Consider the following 18,890-nt stretch of genomic DNA (forward strand, 5'->3'; position numbering starts at 1 on the left):
AGATTTTTATCTCGCCCCATTTAAAACTTTTTGTGATAGCTGCTGAAGGGTGCCCTTGCCTGCCTGGCCCTAGTGAGAGACAAGAGGTTGGCTGAAGGTTTAGACCGATGGCTCCCAGCAGTCTCAGAGCAGAGCTGGATGTAAGAGTACTTCATCCCAAGAAGAAAGAGCAGCACGCAACTCAACAAGGCCTAAACTCATCTCTGAATTAGCACAGAGACAACTTTTGTCATGCAACTGGGACCTTGTGGGGGCAAAAGTGGGAAACGCCGGGCAGGAAGGAAAGGGCTGAGCCCTCAGAGGAGCAGACACTGCGTTACCTGTGCGTGCTCTTCCTCTGCCTGGCCACAGCAATTCCCCCATCACCGACCCAGTTACTGCTGCCAGGGTGTCACCGCCAACCGGAGCCAGGCAGGGCTGGGAGCCATGGATAAGGTAGCCCCAGACCCCTCGGCATGCAACCACATACTCCTGCTTGTCCTGAAATAAATCAGGGAGGTTATTAGTGATTCCACAACTCCAGCTCCCTCCAAACACACACACGAGAAACAGGTTTTCGAGTTTATTATTTTATCCAAGTCAGCAAATACTATTTTATTGGGACAGCTTGCCTTAGGGTAGCACCAGACTCCCTGCTGCCTGCACAGCCACCCTTTCAGCAATGAACGCTGTTTAACGTCCTCCATTCAAGCGATCGCCTCCTCAAGGAGACACGATTCTAGAAAATTCCCTCCCTGGTGGCCCCCCTTGGGCTAACTTTAGCACCCCTTTAAACCTTTACACATGGGCTCCCACAGCACCTTTCCTGGGGGGCTCTCCTTTTCCTTCCTGCTGCGTCTCACCTCTCCCTTTTCCCATGCCCCCAAACATCACCATCTGTTGGATGTGCCCCCCAAAAGCCCCCTTTTTTTTCCACCCTATGCCCTAGCAAGGCCAGCCCCATGTCTGTGTAGTCTCTGCTTCCAGCCACCCACTTTCCTGCACAGCCTCCCCAGCTCTGAAGGCATTGCTGCGCCAGGGCTTCCCTTCCTCTCCAGATGCTCCCGGTCCCTTTCACTTGGGCTTTCCAGGTGGTTTTAAATTTATTTTTTCTTCTTCTATGAAAAACTTTTCCCCTTTCCCCACAGACATCCTGCCTTAAATTCAAGTCTAGGCTGCCTAGGGACACAGCACTGACAACCCTGTACTAGTGCAGCCAGAGACACGGCCAAGGCTGGGGAGAAGGCAGTGCCTTGGCACTCCCCACCATCCCTCCAGCGCTAGGGAATGAAGGACAAAGCCCATAACACTCCTCCCAGCACATCCTCAATATTCTGAGAAGCTTTCAGGGATGCTCCACCTCACCAAAACTAGTTCTTCAGGGTGAAATCTCCTGCCGCTTTGTCCCACTCCTGCTGCAGAGCTAGCCCCAGATGCCCATGTGCGTAACGCCCATGGTATCAGCTAAAACCAAAAAATAGTGTGCCTTAAGTTTGTGAGTTAAACATAAGTAGGAAGCAGCAGCCCACAGGTGAGCACGCTGCCAAGCGCACACAAGCAGGGCAGGTATGGCCCACTCTGATGTGAACCTGCCTCGGTGCCCCGGGACTGTCCCCCAGACACACAGACACCAGGTCAGTGGGACAGTCAAACGAGACGTCACCTTCACCAAACGCCGACCAGCTTTCAGGCCTGCCTGGTCCCAGGCAGCTGGTCAGAAGGGGTGGCTAGCGGAAGGGATTGAGCCTTGAGGTTTTTATGTTTTGGCATCTGTGATCAAAGCCCAAAAAAATTAAACTGGGAAGGAAGACCCAGTTTCTTCCCCTTCCCAAGGCTCAGCAATACACGGGAAACAAAGTCACTGGAAACCATTTTACATCAGCGTAACCATCACGAGTGCCCTTGTGGCTGCTCGCCCAGCCCCAGGAGATGGAGCAGTCTCTCTGGGGAGGCAGCCTCTTCCTGCACCATGTGTCTGCCCTTTGAAAACACCCACACCACCAACACGAAAATGCCTTGGCAGAACTATTTCCAAAACACTAAAGCCCGGAAACCAGAGGCAAGCAGTGGTCGAGGACCAAAGCTTTGCAGCGCAGCTACAGCTGGGATGTGATTTCTTTTGTCCATCTCCCATGTGGGACAGCTCTATCCCTCAGTTCTCGTTCTGCCTGCCAGAGGCGCAGGAGACTCAACAGTCTCGAGCTCTTCCTTCTCTCTCATGTCCTTCCAGGGGAACATCTGCCTCACAACCGCTGTCAGTGTTGGGAATCTTGGCACTGGCAAACCAGACAGAGCCTCTGCCATAAAGCATTGGCCACAAAACCAAAGTTGTTTGGGACTGAATAACATGATCACAAACAACCCCCAAGGGGGGGGCAAGAATCTGAACCGAACCAGGGTGGGCTGGCTGGAGGGAGAGATTTTGAAGCAGAGATTTGGGATGGCAGCAGGGCAGACATTCCTGCTAGAGATTCAGGCTGCACGAATTTCACTGCAGCTCAACGAGCCAAACGTTATAAACTCCACTCACTTTACCCATCCACAGCAAACCTGCATTCCTTATTGCCTCAGGTTTGTTTTCTGGGTCAGCTCCTGAGCAATCCACATGGCACAGAAGGGGCCAGGGCAAGCATCAGAGGATGTGGAAAAGGATAATGGATTGCTGCAGGTAACCATCAGCTTTCTAATGCCACACAGCCCTGAATGCCAAGGGCTGCAGGAAGCTTAAGGCAGATAAACCTTTTGGGCTCGGTGCTTCTCCTCTTAACCTAACCTTTCGGTATGAACAACAATGATCCTGGGAACCCAGAAAACAGTCTGGCCCAAGTGGCTGCTGGGTTGTTGTCTTCTGCTGTCCCTCGTTCTCCCAGGTGCGTTCTCCGATGGCCGAGACCTTCTTCCACGCATCCACCAGCTGCCGTGGCGCTCTCAGCAGAGCTGCAGTGCTGCCAGCACGGCCCTCGCGCTCATTCTCCCAGGCACACTCAGCTTCCGGGTGGAACAGTCACCCGACGTCAGTATTCTTGCAGAAATAAAAAAAACCACACACACAAAACAGGAGTTACCCTTTCAGTAGGGCAGAGGGACGAGGGGACTAAGGATTTTCTAAAGGGAAAACCAACCAGAGGGCACAAAGACTAGTTAGAGCAGAGCCTCAGTGCGCAGGCTCTGAGCACGCACCAGGCACAAGCAGCAGATGGCTGTTACTTGCTCTGAGGAACGATGTCCCCCTCTATGCCACAGCCCTGTGGCTGTCACTGGTTCTCACTCACCCTCCTGCTTTGTTATGGCTCTAGCCAGCTCTGCCCGCTCTGCCCCGGGGCTTGGAGCCTTTGGAGGTTTTGAGTCACAGTCTGCAGAGCTTTTCCTGAGGACAAATGGAAAAGAAATCAGTGTTAGCAATAGACCAGCAAGTGGTAAGAGCAGACAGGAGTCTGCAAATTCCCGTTTGCCTGCCTCCATGCTGCCCTCTCCCCTACAGCTTCCAGTGCCCTGAGAACAGGAGTGTCTCTACTCTCTGACTGCTTGTTGCTGGGGTAAGTTCCTGTCCTGAGAAGACCAGGACACAGGCTTTGGGAACCACTTCACGAGCAGCTCTCACCACAGAGCAGGAGAGATGCTGGGGTGGGGGGGCATGTACCCCCTTCTCTCAGCCTGGACCCATCAGCAGAGGATGAGGCAGAGCCCAAGGTCTGCAGTGAGATTAAGCACCAGAAAATGCCAGCATCAACTTCAGAGCTTGGAAACTTCCCTGAATGAGGGGGGATTGTTGGGTCCCTCCAAGCTACCACTGCCAAATCATCAAAAACTGGCCCAGCACAACAGCCACTTCATGTGGCCAGAGTCCTCCCCCCACCTTACCCATTTCTCCCACACACTCCTCTAGGACAGCTGACAGCTCAGGCAAGCTCAGAGACTTCAAGGAAGGTGGCCATCCTTCCAGCACTGCAAGAAAGAGGAACCACACATTTAATCAATCTGCACAGTCTCTGTGACAGAGCAGAGACAAGAGTTTGGTGTTGCTGTGAAGCATCCACACCCAAAGCGGCTCCAGTTAGGGATTCTGAAGTCACAGGGGAAGAGAGCTGGAACTGCCTGCAAACGGAAGGTTTTTTCCAGCAATTCCAACACTTGGAAATTATGGGGTTTTTATACCAGCTGGGTCATATATTAAGAGAATCTCAAAGAGATTAAGTGTAGTGGACAGAAATCAACAGGATCTCTACTTGTCTCACTTTTAAAATGTAAGCAGCAAAGAACATGCCTCTGGAAGAATGTCAGGGGCAGCAGGATCATTTGCTAAGCCTGCCCAGCCATGTACCGCAGTTTGTCCCATGGACCGAACAGCACAATCCCCCAGACTGGGCGAGGGAACCAACCATGGCTTCCGATTCACACCTTGCTCTACTGCCCAGTGCAGTAACACACCTCAGGTGCTCACACACTGCAGCATAGGAAGGCAAAGCCACAGGCCCGTGAAACAGGGCTGTCACCAAGTGCCCGGGCTACAGCTTTGCAGTTTTAGCCACGAACACCTGCCAGACCCCAAAACTTCCCAGTTGCTAAGAATAAAAGTTGCTGAGAAACTCTGCTGCAGTTCAAGTCCAAATGCCGCAAGCGCTTTAAATGCTTTCCCTCAACAAAAAGTTTTTACATTCAATTTAAGAGTTTGGCTGCTCATTTGTTTCCAAACCACTTCTAACTTCATCCTTTCAGCAATGGAAGACAGCACGGGGCTTGCTCTGGGGCCTCCCGCAGTTTACCCACCCCCTGCACCCATTTGTGTAGTTTGATAAGCTCTTCCTCACCCGGACGCTCACCAGGCCGCCTGCTCTCACCAGTTCCCAACTGCGCCTTTGTGTCCAGCACTGCCTGCTCTTGCGTTAGCCGGGAGGACAGCTCTACTTGACAGGATCTGCCAAACAAGACAAAGCCCATCAGAAGTGCACAGGGACACTTCTTGGAACAACATGCCGGTCTGTGCACTCCTACATCCTGCAAGTACCTGCTTGGGGTGCCGAGGGACCGCATCTAACGCCCTGGGTTACAAACTGCTCCTTGTTCCTTCCCAGGAAGAGGAAGACGTGCCCCAGACAAAGCTCAGGGCGCTCTCCACTGTGCCCCATCTCCACAGCAATCTCTGCCCCTGTCCACAGAGGAGCTGCGGGGGGAGAAGAGAAGGAGGGGGCGGGGTGAGCAGGAGAAAGCCCAAGCCAGGGGCTGTGCCTGGTTTATACGAGAATCAAGCCTGATCCAAGGTTTCTAATGGGCAAATGAAGCTACCTCAGGACAGGCACCAGGTGAAAGCAAGAGAGGCACACAAAGTTTTCTGGCTAACATCATCACACCATCAGTTCTAACAGCATATCCTCAGAGCCCCCATCTGACTCAGTCAGAGGGAAAAGACAAGTGCTCTGCCCCTCACAGCTGGGAGTGCTGCTCTGCTGTCCTTCTGGAAGCTAATCCCAGTTCACCCTGCCTTGATAGAGATCAGGCCCCATTCCCTGTTGGGCCAGGAACTACAGCAGTAGGATTAATGCGACCCTCAAGGACATGTCTGTTATCAGTAGACAAAACAGGGCCCATGAAAGGAACCCCACTGGGGCAGGGAGAAAAGCACCATAAAGGCAACAAAAGACATATTAGGAGGTGGGGGAAGGCAGAGCTCAAAGGCAGTGGTGTGAATGACCAGGGCAGGTTTTTCTGTTAGGTGTCAGGGTTGCAAGAGAAGTATTTTTCACTAGTCAGGGCAAGACATTGCAAGTCCTTTGATATGGTTTGGAAGTTAGAAACTCTTTCCTGCATTCACCCCATCGCCAAGTTATGCTCTGGTCACTGGGTCTCATGTAAGCACAAAGAAAGCACTTAGCCTTTTGGTTCCAAAGGAGCTGAGTGCCTTCACCTTCTAGTTGAAACAGAACACTCAGCATCTCTGAAAAGTCAGGGCACTCACAGGTCATGCATCTGATTAAGGCTTCACATCTGCTCACATAGCTGTGGCTTTCCCATAGAGAAAGTCAGGCAGGATCCAAAAGGGGCTCGGATGCCTCGTGAGCTCTCCTGCCTTACCCTAGGCATCACCTGTATGCCTACCAATATGACCTCTGATCTCTGTACAGCCCAAATCCCATTTCCCAGTAGCCTTGGTGCCATTTCCTGAAAACTACTTACTTGATCTGATCCAGTAGGACACCAGCATCCTTGGTGATGGCCTGCGCCTCTCTGAGCTGGCACTGGATAGCATTCCAGGTCTCATCCCGCTCCATCAAGCAGCTCTCAGCCACTGCACGTAGCTTCTGCTCCTGGCATACCTGGCCCTTCATCACCTCCACCTCTTCACACCTCTACAGCAGAGCAGAATAGGGGATTAGGCTGGGAGTACTGTACATCGCCCTCATACGTGACATGTTCCTGGAGTCCCTGCTATTTTAATGGCTTAGGCAGCCAGAGGGCTCCTGCAAAAGCGTGCCCAAACCAGTGGGAAAGGAAGCTGGATAAGGTTTGTACACTGAATACAGCTTCTCTCCACACCAAGACCAGCCCCACAGCTACAATTCCCCCTTCCTCTCCATTTGCAAAGATACTCAGCGGGCCCAATTTCCCAAATCAAAAGAAGTCTGTTCACTAATGGCTGCACAACTTCACCATAAAAGTGACACTACTGAAAGAGAGTAGGTATTCAATTCTTCCCACTCAGCCTTTTAGTTCTCAGGTGGATGGGAAACAGAGACAGAAAGGCTTCACAAGCATGAAGCACAGACGATGAGGAGTGGATAAGCTGCAGTTGATATTACCTGATTCACTTGACACCAAGTGTGTCCACTGAAAGTTATGTCTCTTCCTTTACCCCAAACCATTAGAGGGACAACAAAAAAATATGCTACTGATCACTTATTGCAGTGTGATAAGGCATCGAGCAGCTCATGGCAGACTTCTTACCTTGTGCAGCTGAATGGCCAATTCCTGCATCTCAGCCTCCAGCCGATCTGCATAGGCCAGCTCCAGGGCATCACTGGGCGGCCGAGCGTTGCTGTGCCATCGGGCAATGGCAGAAGTCATCTTCCTCTTCGGTCCAAACAGGCTGGTGGGAGAACAGCAAACTGTCAGTGACCAAACACCACACCATCTGTCCCCAGGCCTAAAGGGATGCCATGAGGACCTCTGCAGTCTTCTGTTTTTCTGGAGGTGCCTTGGAGAAACCAGAAGCCTGTTGCAGCCAAGAACTAGGGGATACTAAAGCTGTGTGGGAGACAGCCAGAACACAAAAGCACTCACTAGCTAAACTTTCCTGACCAGGTTGTGTACATGGTTTGTAAGGGGAAAGATGAGAACTATATTACAGGCACTCACGTGATGCCTATTTCCTTCAAATCACTCTCTGTGAGGGTCAGAAAGATCCGGAGGTCGACATCTTGCTCCTCAAACACTTGCAGATACTTCAGGCACCCAATCTGCTCAAGGAACGTTGCCAGGTCCTGCAGCCCATCCAAAACAAAATTATTTATACCCTCTCAAAGAAAAGCATTGCCATGCCTCTTCATCATAAATATCTGCCTCCTCATGTTGCTGTTATGCCTTCCTGGGTTCTATGAGCAATCAGGACTTCCCTCAGGTAACTGCCCTTTCCCACAATCACACAACACAACTGGCTGATGTGCTGCAGCCATTACCTCTCATAACAAACGCAGAGGAGACAGACACACCAATATCTACCCTGGTTCCCACAACAGACATGTTTGTTAGCACACCCACAGGCCTGAGGGTCTAGAATATCCCTCCAAGCAACAGCAACACCTAAGCAGACACTTCTTTGTACACAAAATTGCCGTTTCACAAGTATTTAAGTTTGGGCAGAGGTTTGGTATGAAAGGCATTCTAGTGACAACTCCCCTTTTATCTGAGAAGGCCAAGAAAGCAGCTTAGGCAACTTTTGAAAGGCCTCCCAAGCTTGATACAGTGACATGGTCTGCATTACTTCAGAAACATCTTTCTGTGCAGTTACCTGGGGCCCTGTATAGGCAGGGGGCTCAGGAAGGATTAGGTGCTGAGTAGAGCCCCCAGCTTTCCCTGGGCAGTGGGTCCACTGGCTGTCACTGTTGCTGTAGCGATTCTTGATCTTAAAGCTCTTGGCTTGTTTCCGACTAGGAGGACTGTTTGCATGGTCAGAATCCTGAAAAAGAAAGAAAACACAAAGTGTAAAGGTCGAGGATGATCATACAAAGACGCCAGGATCAGACTCCTTCAAGTCCCAAGCTCTAAATCCAGGTAGTGGCCCACAAACACAGGCAAAGACTAACAAAGCCCTTATTAGGAAGGGCTGAGTCAAGTCACTCCCAAGATGACACCTTGGTACCATGGAATGGTATCATACTCTTGCAATCCCATCCTGGAAAGCAACATGCCAGAGCAGAGAGCAATGCTGAATCCTCCCTGAGCCAATACAACGCACTGAGATTCCACCTATTAGAAGCTCCTCAAGATAGAGGACTTCTGCTCACGTTCAGCTATATCACCCTTCTGCACATCAGCCCGAGAGCTGTGACTTAAACCACTGAGTAACCTCCAACCTCTTCCCCTTTCTGTACTTCAGAAATGCCAATACAGCACTGCTGAGCTTCTCTAAATCTTACTATACTGCCTGCTATCTCACCAAGCTCAAGGACCAACCCAGCTCTAGCAAGTCACATCCTTTCTTGACCACCACCTACTAGAAGTCCGCAAATTGTTCAGATGCTGGAGAGAACTGACTAGCCATCAACAATCTGTTCTCGAGTGAATGTGCTCTGAGAGTCAGCTACTAGCCAGGGATCAAACAAGCTAGTCCATAATCTTCAAATATGGAAACTGGTTTTTCTGTCCCTGCAATACTACCTTTCCTCACTCAGCCTGGTCCTACAGCCTCCTGTGGATACAGAGCCATAGCAGGCTCTAGAAGGGTGACAGCACTGGCCATGCTGAACGCAGAGAAAGGAAAGTTGAAAAACCCACCTCATTGCTTTCCAAGGAGCCCTCACTGCTGACCCCCAGGGCTTTGGTCAGGCATTCACTGCTGCTGCTGCTGCTCCTGACAGTAGCTAAGTTGTTGGTGAAGAAAACGTTATCCTCTGGAAAGGAATATAAAAAAAAGTTTGAGGTTCAACTTCTTTACACTCAGTGCTGGTTTTGCTACACAATTACCAGCAAAATCCGCTGGAGGTGCAAAGGAAGGAGAAACCCAGAGCAAGGCTTCATATGCAGCACTCAGGGCACAAGATGATTCTGAGACAGAAATATCACAAGTGTGATCCCAGGCACTAATCTTTCTCCAAGTCTGTTTACTACTACAGAGAGCAGGAAGGCTGAGTGTGCGTGTTTCTGTGAGGCTCTTGGTTACGGGATGGAAAACCGGGTTATTACTACCAAGCCCGCATTCCCATTAGCAAAGTTCAGGAAAAGCTTTGAGCCCAGAGCCACATTATCCTTTATTAATATAGGAACTGCCCAGAAAGCCTTCCTTTGTGCTGCTTCACAGAACGGTGAGGTTGGAAGGGACCTCTGGAGGTCATCTTGTCCAAACCCCTGCTCAAGCAGGGTCACCTACAGTAGGTTGCCCAAGACCATCTCCAAGGATGGAGACTCCACAACCTCTGACACCCTGCCTCAGTGTGCAGTCACCCTCACAGTGTAAAAAAAACCAACACAACAAACAACACAAATCCTGTCTTTTAGTTTGTGCCCATTGCCTCTTGTCCTGTCACTAGACATCACTGAAAACAGCCTTGTTCCATCTTCTTTACATTCTCCCTTCAGATTATTTGTGCGAATTGATGAGATCCCTACTGAGCTTTCTCTTCTGTAGGCTAAACCACCCCAGCTCTCTCCACCTTTCCGCATGAGAGATGCTCCAATCCTCAACATCTTAGTGGGAAAGGAACATGCAAGCCAAAGGGTTGGTCTCACATCCAGGTGTGCACTACAAGCCAGACTATTTATTGAGACAGTGACTTACCCCTGCTGCTGCTGCTCTCCACATCCTGCTCATTAATTGGAGAGGTAACATCCCGGTTCCGGATACCATCTGCTTCAAAGCTACCATCATCATTGAAGGTAACGTAGCCCTGAGGAGGGACCTGCTCTGTGTGCAAGAGGAAGGGAGAACCAACAAAGATTAGGATGCAAGTTACCAGGGAGGCTCCAGCAGGAAAAACCACTCAGGGACTTGAAAATAATCAAAAGGAGAGACTGTCTTCTCAACTAGCAGGTTCTGTTCTAAAAAGCACACAGAAAAACTGAGAAATGCATATGCTAACAGCCTCCCTCACACAAACACACATCAGCTATACTTGATTTAGATGGCTGCATTGAAAAAAAGTCAGAGGAAGCAGCCTCATAGCAGAGATGCACCTTAAATAGCAGCTTTTAGTATTTCCCCTCCTCTTCATACCCAACCTACCAAAGGGGAAAAACACCTGCTCAAGAGTAAGGTGCTGGCTATGTCCCATCCCTAGACAAGCACACCCTGTAAAACCAACCCCTCTGCATCCGTTTTAAAACAATAATAGCATCCCACTATCATTTCAGAAGCTGACAGTATCACACCAATACGCCACTGCCTGTGGCATAGTATGCGTCTGTATTAAGAGAATGAACTGAACTTTGAATATGCTTTTAAGTCCATATTCTTGGCTATTCTAGACAACTAGGTAATCAGCCTGAGAAATACCTGTGGCTATGACACACACAAGAACACAAGACTGATAACCCTGCATCCAGTGCTTGATGTCTGAACTGGGATGATCCTTCCCTATTGCAAGGGTTTTAAAATCTCATTTTCAGTAGTATTTCAAGCATCAGGGAAAACAACACTGACAGGTCTGGGAGCAGCGAGTTCACTTTCACGATCAATGATTTCTTGGCCTGTGCAACCACTTCCTCTGTCATCAGCCTGAGAATGGTTCTCAAACTTTTGAGCCTACCTCAAAAAAGGAAGCTGGACTCTTCTCAAGGGTCAGGGGAACAGTAATTGAGGTAAGAGTAGTGTCTGTTCCACTCATCAATATCCAGCCCTGACAAGAGAGTTCAAGGGGTTTTCTTTTTAAAAGAGAGACTGGATAGCTTTGTTTGATGCTGTTTGCTATCTTTGTTTCTGTACAAGCCACACATGAAACCCAAATCAAGAGAAAAAAACAAGTGTCAGCACAGAAATAGCTGCAAAGCATTTGAGAGACCTCAAAGGACTCTCAATTAGGTTTCTAACTATTCTCACCATAGCGAGACTGCTTCTTTCCCCCAATTCCAACTGCTGTTATCTTCGCCAAAGCCTGGGGCCCATCATGGATGCTGGGACCCTTGGTCCTACGAACAGGTCTCTGTCTCTGGGGAGCAGAGCACGATTCATCCGAGGAACTCAGCTCTTCATATTTTCCTGTAGTTCAAACAAAGACTGTTAGCAGCACAGCAATCCATTTACCCCTTTGTTTGCTACTGGTCCTATAAATGCAGTGGAAAATAAAAAGGAAATGTTAAATGAGGGACGGTGAAACAGTTTAATTAGGCCAGAGAAGGGCCAGCAGACAAAAAAAAAAAAGTATGTTGGATCCATGCCTCTTCCATCTTCAGAAGTGCTGGAATTTCCAGGACAGACCAGCTAGTACTACTCCATGCACATAGTAACATACTTTCAAAATATCAAGCACCTCTCTTCGGATTCTATAAAATGAACAAGCTAAAACAGCTCTGTTACCTGGACCTCTGCAGAAGACCTTGGGCACTGGGGCTGCATGCAAATCTATCAGCCCCACAATCTTTGTATGTCCATACTTCATGGCCAGTGTCCGTGCTGTGGCTCCGGTGTTATCTCTGACATCTGCCTTCACTCCCTATAGAAAAAACATCACGTTTACAAACGTGCAGAGCAGAAGGCACTATACACAAAAATTCAAGGGAGCCAAAGAATCGTCTTAGTTCCTCCAAGCCCATCAGAAATACAGTCTCGCCTTTGATAGATAGTTGAAGCTCCACTAATACCTTGTCGCCTTTCTAATTATCCAGTCTCCCCAGTCCCTGAATGCCAAGTGGCCCAGGTATGTAGCTCTTGTGCACTGCCATGAGGAACTAGTTTGTTTTCTCTGAAAAATGTTTTGCATTGCTGCCTCCTACTGGAAGTAAGCTGGACCAGTAAGATGGGATGTTAAAAACGAATTAACATCAAGCAACATGCATCCTCGTAAGCTTTTGGAGGTAGAAGTTGCTCACTCACCCAAGCGTGCAAGCCTGTAAACAATATGGAGATTACTGCATTATCTGTTTTCTAATTCAGTCATTATTCAGTTAAATCTGAACAGTTAGACCTCGCTCCTTGTCATGCAAGGCCAGTGTAAAATCAGAGTACTAGCCTTCAGAAAGCAGAGAACAGTCTTAGAAGTCTGGGATTTCAGAGGCAACTGTCATCATGTCACTGTAAGAAGTCTGGTGTCAAATTTGTGGTTCTTCCTCTCTAAAGGCTGGAACCACAAAATCTTAGCTTTACAGAGAACTGTCTAGACACTTACATGATTGAGAAGGTACTGAACAATTATCTCATGGCCAGAAGCAGCTGCTTCCATCAGAGGCGTATATCCATACACAGGCTCCCTAGAGAGAACAGACACACACGGACTAGAATAATGAAAGCTGCAATATGCTGCAGTCTTTGCCATACCCAAATACGGCATCTCCAGCCTCTACCCTCAGCTGTTCATAAACTGTACCATGTACTGGCTGTTCTACTGCACTCTGGTCTATCTCAGTAAAACTCCCAGCAGAGATTCAGCAAGTGTTACTCTATTGGCTGCACAGCAACAGATTATTCTTCCAGTTGTAGATCTGCCTTTCAGTAGCAAAAAACAGTTTTGCAGGAGCTAAGAAAGCAAGAACCTCTTGTTGACCTCAGGCAATTCAATATGCATAAGTGTACAGGCAGTTCCCAAGGCACAGGAATGCACTGCACACTTCAAGAAAACAAACTGAACTCCAAGTACACAGAAAATTCAATAGAAAGACTTGTGAAGGGCACCTGAGTTCAGGAGGTGTTGCACCTATTTCCTTTCAGAGTTTAGCCCATAATTAAACAAGCAGTAAATCTAATTTCTCTTGATCTTAGTTAAATAAACAGTGACACCATGGGCAGACTTCACTGTTTGGTTTGCAGGTCACCTGTCCTTGTATTAGCTAATAGAATGTGCCATACTTCCTAAAGCACAGGAAGACAGACAAAAGCAGGAGTCTTCTCCCTGTGCGTGTTTGAACATGTTCATAAGCCAACTGCTGCTTCCATATCTGAAAGCAGAGTAGCTTTTGAGAAATGAAATGACAGATTCCTCCTTACTTGCAGTTAGCATTTGCCCCATTGTCCAGTAAGAACTTGACCATCTGCTGATGTCCGGCACTGGTGCAGTGAAATAAGGCAGTCCAACCATGAATGTCCTTCATCTCCAGCTCTGCGCCTTGCTTCAAGAGAACAGAGAATTTCTTTACTGCACCCCCTCTGCTGGGTTTCTTAACCACCACCCCTTTGCACTATGATGCCAAGAGAGCTTAAATCCCTGACAGGAAGCCAAACTCGCAACAGAACATGAATTGCACACTTTGGTTGCAAAGTTGATGGTTGATGGAGAATCCTACCCAGTGCATTTAAACCATGTCCTGTGGCTTTACCCATTTATTACGGGATACTCACCTGTAGAAGAAAGTAAGCAACACTTTCATTTCCACAGCTGGAGGCCAGCATGAGCGGTGTCTGCCCTTCTGGCGTTGGTATGTTCACATTCACTCCTGCTTCCAGCAGCAGATGCACAATGGTGTCGTGGCCAATGTAGGAGGCGTACATCAGTGGAGTCCAGCCACCACAATTCCTCTTATTTAAATCCAGATCTCCACTAAACAACAGAGAAAAGAATTCTAAAAAAGCTCTAGCACTGAAGCCTGCATGGGATTTCCCATCAGCTCTAGCACAATTTCCACCAAATCACTAAGGAGAGAATTTTTATCAGCAGATTTGCCCCTTAAAACTTTGTGCCTAAGAACCTTTTGGGAGTTCCAGCGATGTGCCCCCCTTGCAACATTAGACCGACCTGTAGGGCAGCCAGTGAAAAAGCAGTGAAAAAAATCATACATGGCAGTGAGTAACCATAAACCCGTGTCCTCCCCAGCCCCTCCTTACCGCTGAATACACTCCTGCACCACTTCATACTGGCCAACGGAGGAGGCTGTATGCAAGTCCAGGGGAACATCTAGCTCTTCCCGACAGATCATCTGACCGACCCCATGCCACATGGAGAGACTGCGGCTCAGCAGCTCCGACTCACTGGCTTCATCACTCAGCTCCGACATCCCCCCTGAGCAACCAAAGCAAAGCAGAACTGTTAGCTGCTGAGCTCCATTTTCTATAGAACACAGCATCACTCTGTGGCACTACGGGTTTGGAAGGTCAGGTCATCTCAGAGGCATAGTGTTTCAAGTTCCTACCTCTACTTTGATCACCTCCTTAGCCTGAAGCAATACGACCTCCTGAGGAGTTTTCGCTGGCAGTTCTTTCTTGCTGCAGTAGGCTGTGTGATATGAATACACTGTAAAAATAAAAGCCAATAACACTAAAAAAAACCCCATTTTTCAAATCTCATTTTAAGACTTCAGAAGCACTGGCTTTATTTCCTCCCGTTCTAATCAAAATATGCCTAAGGCAGTTTTGGATACCCTCGTCAAGAGAAGACTAAACACCTATTTAAGTGCTGATGGCATGGTTAGTGTTACACAAAAGGATGTAATTCTTGGTCTGCATGTTTTATAATTCAGAGGGAGAATTAAGAATTCATGTGTCAGATGTTCCTCGTCTTTCTCCTTATCTGTCTTATATTACAGGATGGCCCTGCTTAAATTAAGACACAGTCATTAATAATGACAACTGTCCACTGCTCTCAAAAGTAGTTAATATCACCCGAATGGGGTACACACTTCATTATGTCATCAGGTTGTAAGTAGATTCTTTCTACCATTTATTGTTTCAGCACTTCAGAAGCAGCCCAGTCCTGTCTCCGTGAATCTTGGAAATTGCCGAAACACCTCGAGCAGCAGCGTACCTGCCCATTCATTATCTGAGCATGGCCGCCATCCTGCAGACAGTAACTTAATTACAAAGCTAGTACAGTTTCATGACTGTCTGAAAGGTTTATTTTCCATCCCTAGCCTTAAGGAGCAATTGCATATTAATCATTTTAACCACTCACTGGAGAGTGTTCTTGTTTGGCACTTCATAAAAAGCTGCTCAACACAGCTGCATCTATCATCCGAGGTCTTCAGCTGCAGTTTCAGGCTACATCCAAGTCAATCCAATGGGAAGCGCATTCCCCTGCCTGTAGTCTCATCACCCCCAATGCAGCACTTCCAGCATTTGCCTGGTCCCACTACGTATTATGTTGGGCAGCTAAGCCAACATAAAGTATTCTTTCTTTTTCCTGATAATTTCTTGCCAGTTTAACTCCTCAGACTGATTCATTCCGGGGTCACACAAATGCCAAGTTTGGCATTGGTGAAGAGTAAAAGAGCAGGAACATGCTTTTCAGCAGCAGTTGCTCTTTAGATTGCCTCAGCTGTAACATTTCAAAACTACAATTCTATTTTCTAAAGAATTGGGAGTCTTTGTCTTGCAAACACCAGCCCCTTTTCTTAGAGCATAAGCAAAACACCTTTAATTCCTACCTCTTCACTCCCCATCTGGATTCTCTCCCCCACACCTTGCTTTTTTTCCCTCCCCCTCCTCCTCCTTCAGTTTGTTACAACTACAAAAGCACATCCATTCTACCTAATCAGCGTGTGCTTGTAATAAATGACTCCTTTCTTAAGATATCTGCAAAAGCACCTATTTTACCTAATAGCAGCAATTTGTATTACACTGGCAACCCAGAGGCCTCAGGCAAGAATATGCAGGGTTGAACACAAATGAAAGCCCTGAACACCTCACAATTAAAATACAAGGAGATATAAGTGGATTGAAGTGGCTCATAAGGGGGAAAAGTAGGAGTGTTTCTCACTACAACAGATTAAAGCCGGCACGGTGACAGTTAGTTAAAGGAGGTAAATCCATGACAGACAGTTTGTAGAAACACATTAACATGAAAGTGAAGCTCACTGTTCTCTCTGCAGACCTCTTTGTTAAGTGGATACCTTAACTACAAAACCCACAGGTGCTTGGCCTTTGCCAAATACAGCCCCACATCAGGTACTAGTTACCAACGCAACTCTGGCAAGCTGATCCACAGTCAACGGGGCAATACTGACATGACAGAAAGGTTACACTTGACTCCAGAATACTCAAGATCCTCAGCCTCATTCCTACCGCCTCCACTGAGCTCTAACTGCCTACGTCTTTGCTTTCTTTTCACTCCAAGGTTTCACCCCAGCCTGAACTGGAGCATACTCTCAGGTGTGCAAACACCTGAGAAAATACAGAAGACAGCTGAACAGACTCTACAGGAGAACAAGAAAAGGGATCAGAACCCTAAGGACTGAAATGAAGAGACTGGGTGAAATGAAATCAGGACTGGCTAGACTAAAGAGGAGATGCCTGGAGGGGACATGAGATAACAGCCTTCAAATAGATAAATGGTTGCTGCAGAGAGGAGGAGAGAAATAATCTGTTCGTTGTGGCCATGGTGAATATGACAGGACATAACAGGCTTAAGTTGTAGCATGGAAGTTTTTGGTTAAAGACTACAAAAATCCTTGTAAAACAACAAAAAAAAGCACTGGGATTGGTTGCTAAGAATAAGCTAGACAAACACCACCTGAACATTTACAGGCTGTTCTTGCTTTGGGGCAGAGCAATTAACATTTGTTAGAGACCTTCCTCAGCCCCACGAGGCTGTTATTAATTATATTTAATACATCAACACCTAGCTCTTTAACAGGATCATAACTCTACTGTGCTGAGAGTCAGAGCAGGTAGAAAACACTACACTGTCCTGAATTCAGAGTTTGCTGCCTGAGCAGATGAGAAAACCAGAAGGCAGAAAAAAAAGATACCATAAAAACCTAGTATGGAAACTGCAGCAAAAAGCACCTTAGTATACCTTTTTGGAGGATAAGCCTAAGGAACAAGTGACAGTAGATGAAAGAGTGGCAGAAGAGAGGTACTAAAATAAACTGGGGGCAATCTGGGAAGCAACTGAGGCAACCAGTCTCCAGCACAAAACAAATCTAACACCGCTCATTTATCGACACTCATCAGGCACTATTAAGCTGCGCTGACTGTGCTAATTTCATTTTCTCACATCCTCTTCCACGAGCGCATATAACATCATAGAATGTGTTGGGTTGGAAGGGACCTCTAAAGGCCATGTAATCCAACCCCCCTGCAGTGAGCACGGACTTCTTCAGCTAGATCAGAGCCTCATACAGCCTGGCCTTGAATGTCTCCAGGGATGGGGCCTCCACCACCTCTCTGGGCAACCTCGGCCAGTGTCTCACCACCCTCAGTGTAAAGAGCTTCTTCCTAATGTCTCATCTGAACCTGCCCCACTCTAGTTCAAAGCCATTACCCTGCATCCTATCGCTACATGCCCTTGCAAACAGGCCCTCCCCAGCCTTCTTGTAGGCCCCCTTCAGATACTGAAAGGCCACTCTAAAGTCTCCCCAGAGCCTTCTCTTCTCCAGGCTGAACAACCTCAACTCTCTCAGCCCATGACAGGCTGAGAGTTGGGGTTGTTCAACCATCCACATGGTCCCAAAGGACACAAGACACCCAAGACAGCACAAGTGTGGAGGTTATTAAGAGTTTCCAACTCAGCCATCAGGCTGGTAACATGCTTCACTTCTGCTCCTGACTTAGTTTTATCTCCACTAAATTCAGCAGCAACCTATTAGAGGAAATAAGAAGCCTTGTTACATTCTTGTATAGGTAGGTACAAATAGTTGTTACCAGCTCGGTCCCAACAACAAGCACTCCTAAAGCCAGAATATTTCATCTTTACACTACTGCTGCCTGACCAGAGATAGGCACATACGTTACAGCTGTAGGAACCGCAGCAGGTTTCACAGGATATTGCGGTGTGTGAGAGAAGGTGTTTCTGCTGCACAACCCCCAGCTGAGGACATGCAACACCGAAGTTCAGTCCTACACATGCCTGTAAGAGACAGCAAGCTCTTCATCTGGACCACGAGCCTAGTACAGACGTTAAAGCATATAATACACTCCCAAAAAGACAAGACAGGAGGCACACAAGTGCTTCGACAGCCACATTAGGAAGCACATTTCCCAGGACAGGGGCTATACCAAGGCAGCCAGACCCCACAGACCCCGGTGCTGGGCAGGCTCCAGGCTGCACAACGATATGCCTGAAGCAGAGCAAGCCCGGTTGTAGCTGTCAAAGCAGGAATTACGCGGGTGCTACCAGAAGTCTCACAGCAAAATGGTTTCCAGGCACGTTATTCCCGCACCTCACAGGGACACGGTTTCCCCCGAGGACCCCCTGGGTACTCGCAGCCCCACGGCGGGGTAGGCCGGGGCACCCCAGCGGCGCGGGTCCGCGCCGCTGGGGTGCCCCGGCCTACCCCGCCGTGGGGCCGGTAGACCTCGGCTAACTGACTGGAATCGCTACGGCCACGGGCCCACCGAAACAGGGGACAGCCTGGGGACGGCCTCATAGGCATCTGCACCCAAACCGACCCTCCCCACGGAAGAAATACCGCCAGCCCGTCCCGCCACCAGGCCCCGCCGCCCCTCACCTGCACACCCGGTAAACTCCGTTACCGGAAGCCCGCGCAAGGCATGCTGGGGGAAACCTCCCTCCAGACTACAAACCCCGTGAGACTTCCCGGCGGAAAAAGTAAGCCCCGCCTACTCCGCCGTGTGGACCAATAAATGGTGCTGCTGCGAGGAGGCGGAGTCAAAGCGAGCC

At 48.4% G+C, this 18,890-nt stretch overlaps 1 protein-coding gene across 10 annotated transcripts; it reads right to left on the minus strand.

Moving 5' to 3' along the window:
* Positions 1–531: 531 nt before the first annotated feature.
* Positions 532–18,793, minus strand: ANKS3 (ankyrin repeat and sterile alpha motif domain containing 3). Of its 10 annotated transcripts, XM_054211061.1 has the most exons (19): positions 18,718–18,793; positions 17,997–18,116; positions 14,464–14,564; positions 14,159–14,333; positions 13,676–13,874; positions 13,325–13,446; positions 12,510–12,591; positions 11,702–11,837; positions 11,225–11,383; positions 9,968–10,093; positions 8,968–9,083; positions 7,982–8,149; positions 7,330–7,454; positions 6,919–7,060; positions 6,151–6,323; positions 4,788–4,894; positions 3,841–3,924; positions 3,252–3,346; positions 533–3,001 (listed from the first exon to the last, which is right to left on the minus strand). In XM_054211061.1, the coding sequence occupies exons 4-18, from the start codon at positions 14,326–14,328 to the stop codon at positions 3,264–3,266; spliced, it is 1,992 nt and encodes a 663-aa protein (XP_054067036.1). In that variant the 5' UTR covers positions 14,329–14,333; positions 14,464–14,564; positions 17,997–18,116; positions 18,718–18,793; the 3' UTR covers positions 533–3,001; positions 3,252–3,263. The 10 variants fall into 10 exon arrangements, 9 of the variants coding, with proteins under 9 accessions (XP_054067044.1, XP_054067036.1, XP_054067037.1 ...); XM_054211062.1 differs by lacking the exon at positions 17,997–18,116 and having other exon boundaries at positions 18,718–18,779; XM_054211065.1 differs by lacking the exon at positions 18,718–18,793 and having other exon boundaries at positions 4,818–4,894; positions 17,997–18,410.
* Between the last annotated feature and the right edge of the window lie 97 nt (positions 18,794–18,890).

The sequence above is a fragment of the Rissa tridactyla genome, chromosome 8 (assembly GCF_028500815.1).
Source record: "Rissa tridactyla isolate bRisTri1 chromosome 8, bRisTri1.patW.cur.20221130, whole genome shotgun sequence".
In the NCBI taxonomy this organism is placed as follows: domain Eukaryota; kingdom Metazoa; phylum Chordata; class Aves; order Charadriiformes; family Laridae; genus Rissa; species Rissa tridactyla.

What these genes read in the sequence shown, in the direction of transcription:
- ANKS3 (XM_054211069.1), bottom strand. Translation starts at nt 14,328, where the DNA reads ATGTCGGAGCTGAGTGATGAAGCCAGTGAGTCGGAGCTGCTGAGCCGC. An exon ending in GGGGCAAATGCTAACTGCAA is followed by an intron (nt 12,592 to 13,324) that starts GTAAGGAGGAAT and finishes TGTTCTCTCTAG; the next exon opens with GGAGCCTGTGTATGGATATA. An exon ending in GGAGAGCAGCAGCAGCAGGG is followed by an intron (nt 9,084 to 9,967) that starts GTAAGTCACTGT and finishes ATTCCTTTCCAG; the next exon opens with AGGATAACGTTTTCTTCACC.